General features: G+C 29.8%; 1 protein-coding gene across 2 annotated transcripts in view; it reads left to right on the top strand.

Moving 5' to 3' along the window:
* Nucleotides 1–14042, top strand: part of rols (zinc-RING finger and ankyrin repeat domain-containing protein rolling pebbles) — a 256019-nt gene that overhangs the window by 8715 nt on the left and 233262 nt on the right. For both annotated transcript variants that reach the window (XM_073983117.1, XM_073983128.1), the window contains exon 2: nt 6521–7705. In XM_073983117.1, the coding sequence (XP_073839218.1) occupies nt 6544–7705 (1162 nt within the window). In that variant the 5' untranslated portion in view covers nt 6521–6543. The remainder of the gene's footprint in view (nt 1–6520; nt 7706–14042) is intronic.

The following is a 14042-nucleotide window of genomic DNA, read 5'->3' as shown; positions in this document are numbered from 1 at the left end:
TCCTTTCTAACAAAAATGATGATATAAAATGAATTAAAGGATTTATGATGGACAACATTTACACAGCTCATAAACGTCAAAGCTATATGGCAGATAGTGGGCGATAGAGAAGATAAATTTTGTGGCAATGAAACGTGAAATAAACACATCATAATGTCCACTATTTTAATGTATTTTTTATTTTGTTTCTATTTTCCTCTTCCTAAACGGAACACAACTGTACCCCCAGCTAAATCCTATGTATGATGGCTGACAGTGTGTGTTTCGGAAGAACATCATCTTCAATCATGTAAAAGTTAATACCCTCTAAGATCAATGTTCTCCATCTCTACTCAAATAGGGTGAATGATCTCCTTAGAGACTTGCAACATTGAATAATATTTTTCTTGTTAGGAAGGAAACAAAAATGAAAAAAACTAAAAAGAATCCCCCTAAATAATTTAAGATATTTTATTTGGCTGGGGGAACAAACAACAATGTTGAAGCTAGAACAACAACAACATTGCAGTAGCATAAATAACAAAGTTCACACACTTTTAACAAAACACCAATAGAGCAACATCAGTAACAACTACAACAACCACCGATATCAGCATCCAGCAAACTCCAGCAAACACATCCATCCAAACACCCCATAATGTTAGCCGCCCCAATTGTATCATCAGCATCATAGGATTTCCCTTTCGCAGTTCTGCTTCATGGAGTTTTTCCAAGATCGAGCAAGATTATTTCCCTTGTTCCTGCTTCTACCCATGACAGCTGCTTGCTGGAATCATGTATCTATGAGATAAAATTCGCTTTTCCCGACTTTGGGACAACACATTAAAATCACGTTACATTTTCACATCCTCATATCTTATCCCTGCCTGCCGCACCTACCCTTGTTAATGCAGCCATCACCCACCACATGTTGCATTTCGTTTGGCCTGGGGCAGGAAGTCTCCCCATAAATTTTTTGTTGAATAAGACTTCCTTAAGATTTACATTAATGCACACCACACAAAAGCAGGCAGGCACACAAGCGCACACATCACTTCACTCCAGATTTCCCCAACTACAATTTCAAGACATTTTTAGAATGAAAATTGTCTGCCTGCCAGCCACAAATGGTGTGATGCGTGTGATTTTAACCCCCTGCAACGTTAGAGACATTACAAAAACAACAACAAGCAAAGGAAACATAAAGGCTGTGGCGCATGCATCAACACATTCATAGATTGCATCAGAGCCTTTCTTATTGCAGTTGTTGTTGTTGTTGCAGCTCCTGCTTTCCTCCGCCAACACCAGTTGAACATCTGTGTCATTCACTTTTAATTTCTTTGGGTGCATCATCCTCCAACCAAACAACCAACACCAATAATTATTTTTGAGCTCACACAACTACTGACTAATGCCGGAGATCCTCTGGCGCATGCTATTCTTTCTTCCCCAAAACGCACAAAAACATCCATCAGCCAGGCAGCCACCAAAGCCATAAAGTAAATGAACTTTTCACAATTGTTGCTTCTTTGTCATGTTTGTCTTTCTTTTGTTGTCATAAAGATGCTGTGTGGGATATGTTACTAATAATTACCACGAGCCTTGTTAAGGTCCCTAAAAATATTTTTAAAAATCCACGAGCCTTGTTAAGGTCCCTAAAAATATTTTTAAAAATCCACGAGCCTTGTTAAGGTCCCTAAAAATATTTTTAAAAATCCACGAGCCTTGTTAAGGTCCCTAAAAATATTTTTAAAAATCCACGAGCCTTGTTAAGGTCCCTAAAAATATTTTTAAAAATCCACGAGCCTTGTTAAGGTCCCTAAAAATATTTTTAAAAATCCACGAGCCTTGTTAAGGTCCCTAAAAATATTTTTAAAAATCCACGAGCCTTGTTAAGGTCCCTAAAAATATTTTTAAAAATCCACGAGCCTTGTTAAGGTCCCTAAAAATATTTTTAAAAATCCACGAGCCTTGTTAAGGTCCCTAAAAATATTTTTAAAAATCCACGAGCCTTGTTAAGGTCCCTAAAAATATTTTTAAAAATCCACGAGCCTTGTTAAGGTCCCTAAAAATATTTTTAAAAATCCACGAGCCTTGATAAGGTCCCTAAAATATTTTTAAAAATCCACGAGCCTTGTTAAGGTCCCTAAAATATTTTTAAAAATCCACGAGCCTTGTTAAGGTCCCTAAAAATATTTTTAAAAATCCACGAGCCTTGTTAAGGTCCCTAAAAATATTTTTAAAAATCCAAGAGCCTTGTTAAGGTCCCTAAAAATATTTTTAAAAATCCACGAGCCTTGATAAGGTCCCTAAAAATATTTTTAAAAATCCACGAGCCTTGATAAGGTCCCTAAAATATTTTTAAAAATCCACGAGCCTTGTTAAGGTCCCTAAAAATATTTTTAAAAATCCACGAGCATTGCTAGGTTCCCTAAAAATATTTTTAAAAATCCACGAGCATTGCTAGGGTCCCTAAAAATATTTTTAAAAATCCACGAGCATTGCTAGGGTCCCTAAAAATATTTTTAAAAATCCACGAGCCTCGTAGGGTCCCTAAAAATATTTTTAAAAATCCACGAGCCTTACTATGGTCCCCAAAAGTATTTTTAAAAATCCACGAGCCTTGTTAGTGTCCCTAAAAATATTTTTAAAAATCCACGAGCCTTTGTAGGGTCCCTGAAAATATTTTTAAAAATCCACGAGCCTTGCTAGGGTCCCAAAAAATATTTTTAAAAATCCACGAGCCTTGCTAATGTCCCCAAAAATATTTTTAAAAATCCACGAGCCTTGCTAATGTCCCCAAAAATATTTTTAAAAATCCACGAGCCTTGCTAATGTCCCCAAAAATATTTTTAAAAATCCACGAGCCTTGCTAATGTCCCCAAAAATATTTTTAAAAATCCACGAGCCTTGCTGATGTCCCCAAAAATATTTTTAAAAATCCACGAGCCTTGCTAAGGTCCCTAAAAATATTTTTAAAAATCCACGATCGTTGCTAGGGTCCCAAAAAATATTTTTAAAAATCCACGAGCCTTGCTACTGTCCCCAAAAATGTTCTTAAAAATCCACGAGCCTTGCTACTGTCCCCAAAAATGTTTTTAAAAATCCACGAGCCTTGCTACTGTCCCCAAAAATGTTTTTAAAAATCCACGAGCCTTGCTAGGGTTCCCAAAAATATTTTTAAAAATCCACGAGCATTGCTAGGGTTCCCAAAAATATTTTTAAAAATCCACGAGCCTTGTTAAGGTCCCTAAAAATATTTTTAAAAATCCACGAGCCTTGTTAATGTCCCCAAAAATATTTTTAAAAATCCACGAGCCTTGCTAATGTCCCCAAAAATATTTTTAAAAATCCACGAGCCTTGCTAATGTCCCCAAAAATATTTTTAAAAATCCACGAGCCTTGCTAATGTCCCCAAAAATATTTTTAAAAATCCACGAGCCTTGCTAATGTCCCCAAAAATATTTTTAAAAATCCACGAGCCTTGCTAATGTCCCCAAAAATATTTTTAAAAATCCACGAGCCTTGCTAGGGTGCCCAAAAATATTTTTAAAAATCCACGAGCCTTGCTAGGGTGCCCAAAAATATTTTTAAAAATCCACGAGCCTTGCTAGGGTGCCCAAAAATATTTTTAAAAATCCACGAGCCTTGCTAATGTCCCCAAAAATATTTTTAAAAATCCACGAGCCTTGCTAGGGTGCCCAAAAATATTTTTAAAAATCCACGAGCCTTGCTAGGGTGCCCAAAAATATTTTTAAAAATCCACGAGCCTTGCTAGGGTGCCCAAAAATATTTTTAAAAATCCACGAGCCTTGCTAGGGTGCCCAAAAATATTTTTAAAAATCCACGAGCCTTGCTAGGGTGCCCAAAAATATTTTTAAAAATCCACGAGCCTTGCTAGGGTGCCCAAAAATATTTTTAAAAATCCACGAGCCTTGCTAGGGTGCCCAAAAATATTTTTAAAAATCCACGAGCCTTGCTAGGGTGCCCAAAAATATTTTTAAAAATCCACGAGCCTTGCTAATGTCCCCAAAAATATTTTTAAAAATCCACGAGCCTTGCTAGGGTGCCCAAAAATATTTTTAAAAATCCACGAGCCTTGCTAGGGTGCCCAAAAATATTTTTAAAAATCCACGGGCCTTGCTAGGGTGCCCAAAAATATTTTTAAAAATCCACGAGCCTTGCTAGGGTGCCCAAAAATATTTTTAAAAATCCACGAGCCTTGCTAGGCTGCCCAAAAATATTTTTAAAAATCCACGAGCCTTGCTAGGGTGCCCAAAAATATTTTTAAAAATCCACGAGCCTTGCTAGGGTGCCCAAAAATATTTTTAAAAATCCACGAGCCTTGCTAGGGTGCCCAAAAATATTTTTAAAAATCCACGAGCCTTGCTAGGGTGCCCAAAAATATTTTTAAAAATCCACGAGCCTTGCTAGGGTGCCCAAAAATATTTTTAAAAATCCACGAGCCTTGCTAGGGTGCCCAAAAATATTTTTAAAAATCCACGAGCCTTGCTAGGGTGCCCAAAAATATTTTTAAAAATCCACGAGCCTTGCTAGGGTGCCCAAAAATATTTTTAAAAATCCACGAGCCTTGCTAGGGTGCCCAAAAATATTTTTAAAAATCCACGAGCCTTGCTAGGGTGCCCAAAAATATTTTTAAAAATCCACGAGCCTTGCTAGGGTGCCCAAAAATATTTTTAAAAATCCACGAGCCTTGCTAGGGTGCCCAAAAATATTTTTAAAAATCCACGAGCCTTGCTAGGGTGCCCAAAAATATTTTTAAAAATCCACGAGCCTTGCTAGGGTGCCCAAAAATATTTTTAAAAATCCACGAGCCTTGCTAGGGTGCCCAAAAATATTTTTAAAAATCCACGAGCCTTGCTAGGGCGCCCAAAAATATTTTTAAAAATCCACGAGCCTTGCTAGGGTGCCCAAAAATATTTTTAAAAATCCACGAGCCTTGCTAGGGTGCCCAAAAATATTTTTAAAAATCCACGAGCCTTGTAAAGGTCACCAAAAATATTTTTTAAAAATCCACGAGCCTTGCTAGTGTCCCCAAATATATTTTTAAAAATCCTCGAGCCTTGCTAGTGTCCCCAAATATATTTTTAAAAATCCACGAGCCTTGTAAAGGTCACCAAAAATATTTTTTAAAAATCCACGAGCCTTGTAAAGGTCACCAAAAATATTTTTTAAAAATCCACGAGCCTTGCTAGGGTGCCCAAAAATATTTTTTAAAAATCCACGAGCCTTGTTAAGGTCCCTAAAAATATTTTTAAAAATCCACGAGCCTTGTTAAGGTCCCTAAAAATATTTTTAAAAATCCACGAGCCTTGTTAAGGTCCCTAAAAATATTTTTAAAAATCCACGAGCCTTGTTAAGGTCCCTAAAAATATTTTTAAAAATCCACGAGCCTTGTTAAAGTCCCTAAAAATATTTTTAAAAATCCACGAGCCTTGTTAAGGTCCCTAAAAATATTTTTAAAAACCCACGAGCCTTGCTAGGGTGCCTAAAAATATTTTTAAAAGTCCACGAGCTTTGCTAGGATCGCCAAAAATATTTTTAAAAGTCCACGAGCCTTGCTAGGGTCGCCAAAAATATTTTTAAAAATCCACGAGCCTTGCTAGGGTCGCCAAAAATATTTTTAAAAATCTACGAGCCTTGCTAGGGTCGCCAAAAATATTTTTAAAAATCCAAGAGCCTTGCTGGGGTCGCCAAAAATATTTTTAAAAATTCACGAGCCTTGCTACGGTCCCTAAAAATATAAAATCCACGAGCCTTGCTACGGTCCCTAAAAATATTTTTAAAAATCCACGAGCTTTGTTAGGGTCCCTAAAAATATTTTTAAAAATCCACGAGCCTTGTTAGGGTCCCTAAAAATATTTTTAAAAATCCACGAGCCTTGTTAGGGTCCCTAAAAATATTTTTAAAAATCCACGAGCCTTGTTAGGGTCCCTAAAAATATTTTTAAAAATCCACGAGCCTTGTTAGGGTCCCTAAAAATATTTTTAAAAATCCACGAGCCTTGTTAGGGTCCCTAAAAATATTTTTAAAAATCCACGAGCCTTGTTAGGGTCCCTAAAAATATTTTTAAAAATCCACGAGCCTTGTTAGGGTCCCTAAAAATATTTTTAAAAATCCACGAGCCTTGTTAGGGTCCCTAAAAATATTTTTAAAAATCCACGAGCCTTGTTAGGGTCCCTAAAAATATTTTTAAAAATCCACGAGCCTTGTTAGGGTCCCTAAAAATATTTTTAAAAATCCACGAGCCTTGTTAGGGTCCCCAAAAATATTTTTAAAAATCCACGAGCTTTGCTAGGGTCCCTAAAAATAATTATAAAAATCCACGAGCCTTGCTAGGGTCCCCAAAAATATTTTAAAAAATCCACGAGCCTTGCTAGGTTCCCTAAAAATATTTTTAAAAATCCCGGAGCTTCGGGTTCGCTAGATTTTCGTTATAGTTTTGACTCAAAATTCCTACCTTTTATCCTTTTCAATTTATTTTAATTTTTGTTTCATGTTTTCTCTCCTCTCTTTCTAGTTATTTATCTATACCTATGCAAAATGTTTTCGCAACACCCTAATATGCCTTATAATGATCTCAATACTTCATTCACATCGGAGTTTAGCGATATATCATATGATTCCGATTCAACATTTCATATTTATAATGAGCTGAATTATCCAACACCTCAGCAGCAGCAGCAGCCTATATATCAAGCGGCGGCCACCACCAATTCACAACCCATAAATATTCAAAACAACGCCACTCCCTCTACCGGCATTATCTATGGCTTTCGTACCCGCCATCTGTCGTGTATCGAGGAAAATGATTCCGACTCCTTGCATTCATCCTCCATACCAAAACCTGCCTTTGAAATGATAAAAGATGTTGATGAGAAATTTAAAAAACTTGTCCACGAAAATCCTGATAACAGCTTCAGCTCCTGGACTGCCCCCGATCAAGGTGAAGATGAAGTTGATCATATTGCCATGATTGATGAATCGCGGGTATTTGATTTGGACTATTTGGATGAGTTAAGTGCCAGTCAAGTGGTGGCCAATAAAAGTCAAGAGGAAGACGATGAAGAGGTGGATCAAGATGATCAGGACGAAGAAGAAGAGGAGGAGGAGTTTGGTGTCAATGTCAGTGAAGCATTGTGGCAAAGTACCGTATCTGAACCGGTACATCGCACGGGTTTTATTGGCAACCGCCCTCCAGGCATAATGCCTGACATTATGACCACCTCATGTTATGGTGCCCTTAATACCTCTTTTGGTAGTGAAATGTCTGGCCCTCCGGCCTATATGGAAACGCAATCTACGCCCAGGAAGAAACCAAAATCCACCACAGGCACACCAACTAAACAAGAACCTATTTATGCCACACCTGATAAACGACGTGAATGTAATCGTAGTTTTGATTCTTCTTGCCCATCCCAATCAAGTTCGGTTTATGGTGGCTCCATGAATTCATCACTGGATATGCGTTGCATGAGTGCCTCAGGCATATATGTAGGAAATCAACAGCTTATTATGCCACGCCAGGGCCACCAGCACAATGGCCAAAATCCCATGGAAATGTCAGGCATATCTTTGGATGGTTCAAAATCGGAATGGAACAATTCAGGAGGAGCTATTGGAGAAAATAGTTGTGGTGTTATCTCTCCCACCGAAGATATGAGTGAGGAGATGCAAGTCAAGTGCCTGAATGCAGCTGAAAATGGTAAGTGGAAAAATATTCAATTGTTTTCTTCTTACAATTAAGTAAAAAATTTTAAATCAAATATTCCAAATTAGAAAAAAGAAATATTCTTAAAAATTCCAAAATTCAAAAATAAAAAACATTTTTGAAAATTCCAAAATTTCTGAAGAAAAAAAATTTAAAAAAAATCCACGATTATTGAAAAATTAATATTTAAAAAAATACACGATTATTGAAAAATTAATTTTTAAAAAATCCACGATTATTGAAAAATTAATTTTTAAAAAATCCACGATTATTGAAAAATTAATTTTTAAAAAATCCACGATTATTGAAAAATTAATTTTTAAAAAATCCACGATTATTGAAAAATTAATTTTTAAAAAATCCACGATTATTGAAAAATTAATTTTTAAAAAATCCACGATTATTGAAAAATTAATTTTTAAAAAATCCACGATTATTGAAAAATTAATTTTTAAAAAATCCACGATTATTGAAAAATTAATTTTTAAAAAATCCACGATTATTGAAAAATTAATTTTTAAAAAATCCACGATTATTGAAAAATTAATTTTTAAAAAATCCACGATTATTGAAAAATTAATTTTTAAAAAATCCACGATTATTGAAAAATTAATTTTTAAAAAATCCACGATTATTGAAAAATTAATTTTTAAAAATCCACGATTATTGAAAAATTAATTTTTAAAAAATCCACGATTATTGAAAAATTAATTTTTAAAAAATCCACGATTATTGAAAAATTAATTTTTAAAAAATCCACGATTATTGAAAAATTAATTTTTAAAAAATCCACGATTATTGAAAAATTAATTTTTAAAAAATCCACGATTATTGAAAAATTAATTTTTAAAAAATCCACGATTATTGAAAAATTAATTTTTAAAAAATCCACGATTATTGAAAAATTAATTTTTAAAAAATCCACGATTATTGAAAAATTAATTTTTAAAAAATCCACGATTATTGAAAAATTAATTTTTAAAAAATCCACGATTATTGAAAAACTAATTTTTAAAAAATCCACGATCAAGTGCAAGTCAAGTGCCTGAATGCAGCTGAAAATGGTAAGTGGAAAAATATTCAATTGTTTTCTTCTTACAATTAAGTAAAAAATTTTAAATCAAATATTCCAAATTAGAAAAAAGAAATATTCTTAAAAATTCCAAAATTCAAAAATAAAAAACATTTTTGAAAATTCCAAAATTTCTGAAGAAAAAAAATTTAAAAAAAATCCACGATTATTGAAAAATTAATATTTAAAAAAATACACGATTATTGAAAAATTAATATTTAAAAAAATACACGATTATTGAAAAATTAATTTTTAAAAAATCCACGATTATTGAAAAATTAATTTTTAAAAAATCCACGATTATTGAAAAATTAATTTTTAAAAAATCCACGATTATTGAAAAATTAATTTTTAAAAAATCCACGATTATTGAAAAATTAATTTTTAAAAAATCCACGATTATTGAAAAATTAATTTTTAAAAAATCCACGATTATTGAAAAATTAATTTTTAAAAAATCCACGATTATTGAAAAATTAATTTTTAAAAAATCCACGATTATTGAAAAATTAATTTTTAAAAAATCCACGATTATTGAAAAATTAATTTTTAAAAAATCCACGATTATTGAAAAATTAATTTTTAAAAAATCCACGATTATTGAAAAATTAATTTTTAAAAAATCCACGATTATTGAAAAATTAATTTTTAAAAAATCCACGATTATTGAAAAATTAATTTTTAAAAAATCCACGATTATTGAAAAATTAATTTTTAAAAAATCCACGATTATTGAAAAATTAATTTTTAAAAAATCCACGATTATTGAAAAATTAATTTTTAAAAAATCCACGATTATTGAAAAATTAATTTTTAAAAATCCACGATTATTTTAAAACTAATTCTTAAAAAATCCACGATTATTTTAAAATTAATTTTTAAAAAATCCACGATTACTTTATAATTAATTTTTAAAAAATCCACGATTACTTTAAAATTAATTTTTAAAAAATCCACGCTTATTTTATAATTAATTTTTAAAAAATCCACGATTATTTTAAAATTAATTTTTAAAAAATCCACGATTATTTTAAAATTAATTTTGAAAAAATCCACGATTATTAAAAAATTAATTTTGAAAAAATCCGCGATTATTAAAAAATTAATTTTGAAAAAAACCACGATTATTAAAAAATTAATTTTGAAAAAATCCACGATTATTGAAAAATTAATTTTTAAAAAATCCACGATTATTAAAAAATTAATTTTTAAAAACTCCACGATTATTAAAAAATTAATTTTTAAAAAATCCACGATTATTAAAAAATTAATTTTTAAAAAATCCACTATTATTGAAAAATTAATTTTTAAAAAATCCACTATTATTGAAAATTTAATTTTTAAAAAATCCACGATTAGTGAATAAAACTAATTTTTAAACAATCCAAGATTATTGAAAAATTAGTTTTTAAAAAATCCCGGATTATTGAAAAATTAATTTCGAAAAAATCCACGATTATTGAAAAATTTATTTTGAAAAAATTCACGATTATTGAAAATTTAATGTTTAACATATCCAAGATTATTGAAAAAGAATATTAATAAAATCCCTACTTTGTGTATAATTAAAACTTCCCATCCCTGATACAATGCATATTCACATAGCTAATAAGAGCACACTTTCTAATAGGATTGCTCAGCTAAAGAGAAACGTATACCCAATGCTCTCTTCGTATCAATTGGAAAAGTAGTTCCTCTTAAAAACAACAGATGGCGTTATCGTAAATTTTCAATGCTGGAAAGCAATTGGAAATCTAATTTGAAATTTCTGATAGGATCCGTTCTGAACTTGATAATGTTATTGCTATTATTTTCTTTGGCAAGACAAACTTCCTGCGTCTTAATGGCAACTGCATGTCTTCAATTTCTTTTGCTTCTTGATTTCTCGACCCGGCAACTAGTTACTCGTCATCTGTCTAAGTTAGGACCTGTCTATCAGCATGGCATGAATGGGTAATGGCTTCTCTACCAGCAAAACTGGAGCCAGGTTTTCTTTTGTGTGTGAAAAACCAACATCAACTTTTCAGGTTCTTGCTGCCCGGCCAAACCATGTGGGCTCTTGTCTCATGCTTGTCTGTCCCGCGTTTTGTTGTGCCTTCAGATCCTGGTGTTTAGTTGGGGGCTTTTATTTTCTTGAAAAGACTTTTGTTTGTAATTCTGTTTAACTGACAAACAGTCTGTCTGTTGTGTATTTTGTAGTGGAACCAATTCATGTCTTCTTTTCTTTGGGACTTCTTTTCAATTTTTTGTTGTTCCATTCCGTTCAGAAGTTGTTTGAAGAAGCTTCTCAGTTGTGTTGTTTGGCTTGGGTAGCTGGTTGCTCCACAACATTATTTGTGTGTGTCTGTTTGTCTGCCTGTCCGTCCATCGTCATGTCTGGCTACTTCATGTTGGATCTTCAATCCTCACTGCCGCCTACCTGTGGTGTGTGCACACATAACCTAAGCCAGGCTTTCCCACACGAGTTTTTTTGCTTGGTAGGTTATTAGACATGAATTGTATCATCGAAGGGGAGCTTTGCTGTCTGCAATTGTTGTTGCTTTTTAACAAAGTTGTAGTTTTCTTATATTGCCATGTTGATCTTTGTTTCAGAGGTTTAATTTGCACTCCTCTAAGGAGAAGAAGTAGAAGGAGGTCAGAAGAAGGATTGTCTGCTAACATTGCACAGAAAATATCTCAAGTGTTTTGGAAAGGCTTGGAGATAAAACTGATGTGTTCGAAGTAGGCATAAAGCAAAGGAGGTAAATTGTAGAGATTTGAAATCGAACAACAAGTATATTAATTTAAAAATTAATTTTAAAAAAATCCCCGATTATTGAAAAATTAATTTTTACAAAATCCACGATTATTGAAAAATAATTTTTAAAAAATCCACGATTATTGAAAAATTAATTTTTAAAAAATCCACGATTATTGAAAAATTAATTTTTAAAAAATCCACGATAATTGAAAATTTTATTTTTAAAAAATCCACGATTATTGAAAAATTAGTTTTTAAAAAATCCACGATTATTTTAAAATTAATTTTTAAAAAATCCACGATTATTGAAAAATTAATTTTTAAAAAATCCACGATTATTGAAAAATTAATTTTTAAAAAATCCACGATTATTGAAAAATTAATTTTTAAAAAATCCACGATTATTGAAAAATTAATTTTTAAAAAATCCACGATTATTGAAAAATTAATTTTTAAAAAATCCACGATTATTGAAAAATTAATTTTTAAAAAATCCACGATTATTGAAAAATTAATTTTTAAAAAATCCACGATTATTGAAAAATTAATTTTTAAAAAATCCACGATTATTGAAAAATTAATTTTTAAAAAATCCACGATTATTGAAAAATTAATTTTTAAAAAATCCACGATTATTGAAAAATTAATTTTTAAAAAATCCACGATTATTGAAAAATTAATTTTTAAAAAATCCACGATTATTGAAAAATTAATTTTTAAAAAATCCACGATTATTGAAAAATTAATTTTTAAAAAATCCACGATTATTGAAAAATTATTTTTTAAAAAATCAACGATTATTGAAAAATTAATTTTTAAAAAATCAACGATTATTGAAAAATTAATTTTTAAAAAATCGAGAATTATTGAAAAATTAATTTTTAAAAAATCGAGGATTATTGAAAACTTAATTTTTAAAAAATCAAGGATTATTGAAAAATTAATTTTTAAAAAATCAACGATTAATGAAAATCTATTTTTTTTAAAAAGTCCACGATTATTGGAAAAATTCTGTTTAAAAAATCCACGATTAATGAAAATCTATTTTTTTTTAAAAAGTCCACGATTAATGAAAATCTATTTTTTTTAAAAAGTCCACGATTATTGAAAAAATAATTTTTAAAAAATCCACGATTATTGAAAACATAATTTTTAAAAAATCCACGATTATTGAAAAAATAATTTTTAAAAAATCCACGATTATTGAAAAAATAATTTTTAAAAAATCCACTATTGTTGAAAACCTAATTTTTAAAAAATCCACGATTGTGGAAAACTTAATTTTAAAAAAATCCACGATTGTTGAAAACATAATTTTTAAAAAATCCACGAATGTTGAAAACTTTATTTATTAAAAATCCACGCTTTTTGCAAAAAAAGAGAATTTTAAAAAATCCATGATTTTTAAAAAATCCACTATTTTCGAAAAAAATCCACGATTATTGAAAAATTAATTTTTAAAAAATCCACTATTTTTGAAAAAAATCCACGATTATTGAAAAATTAATTTTTAAAAAATCCACGATTATTGAAAAAAATAATTTTTAAAAAATCCACGATTATTGAAAAAAATAATTTTTAAAAAATCCACGATTATTGAAAAAATAATTTTTAAAAAATCCACGATTATTGAAAAAAATAATTTTTAAAAAAATCCACGATTATTGAAAAAAATAATTTTAAAAATCCACAATTTTTGAAATATAAATTTTTAAAAAATCCACATAATTTTTTATAAATCCACGATTTTTGAAAAAAAAAAATGATTTTTAAAAAATCCATGATTTTTAAAAGATCCACTATTTTTGAAAAACAATCCACGATTTTTAAAAAACGAAATTTTAAAATATTGAAGAATTAATTTAAAAAAAATCCACGATTAGTGAAAATTGATTTTTAAAAAATCCACGCCTATTGAGAAATTAATTTTTTAGAATACACGATTACTGAACAATTATTTTTTTAAAAATCGACGATTATTGAAAAATTAATTTTTAAAAAATCGACGATTATTGAAAAATTTATTTTTAAAAATCAAAGATTTTTGAAAAATTAATTTTTAAAAAATCCACGATTATTGAGAAATTAATTTTTAAAAAATCCACGATTATTGAGAAATTAATTTTTAAAAAATCCACGATTATTGAGAAATTAATTTTTAAAAAATCCACGATTATTGAAAAATTAATTTCTAAAAAATCCACGATTATTGAAAAATTAATTTTTAAAAAATCCACGATTATTGAAAAATTAATTTTTAAAAAATCCACGATTATTGAAAAATTAATTTTTAAAAAATCCACGATTATTGAAAAATTAATTTTTAAAAAATCGACGATTATTGAAAAATTTATTTTTAAAAATCAAAAATTTTTGAAAAATTAATTTTTAAAAAAACCACGATTATTGAAAAAATTATCTTTAAAAAATCCACAATTTTCGAAAAACTTAATTTTCAAAAAAATCTGCGATTTTTGAAAAACTTAATTTTCAAAAAATCCGCTATTACTGAAAAATTA

Source organism: Musca autumnalis, unplaced genomic scaffold, assembly GCF_047663935.1.
Source record: "Musca autumnalis isolate F117 unplaced genomic scaffold, ASM4766393v1 scaffold_4, whole genome shotgun sequence".
Lineage (NCBI taxonomy): Eukaryota > Metazoa > Arthropoda > Insecta > Diptera > Muscidae > Musca > Musca autumnalis.
This window is presented reverse-complemented; position numbering and strand designations above follow the sequence as displayed.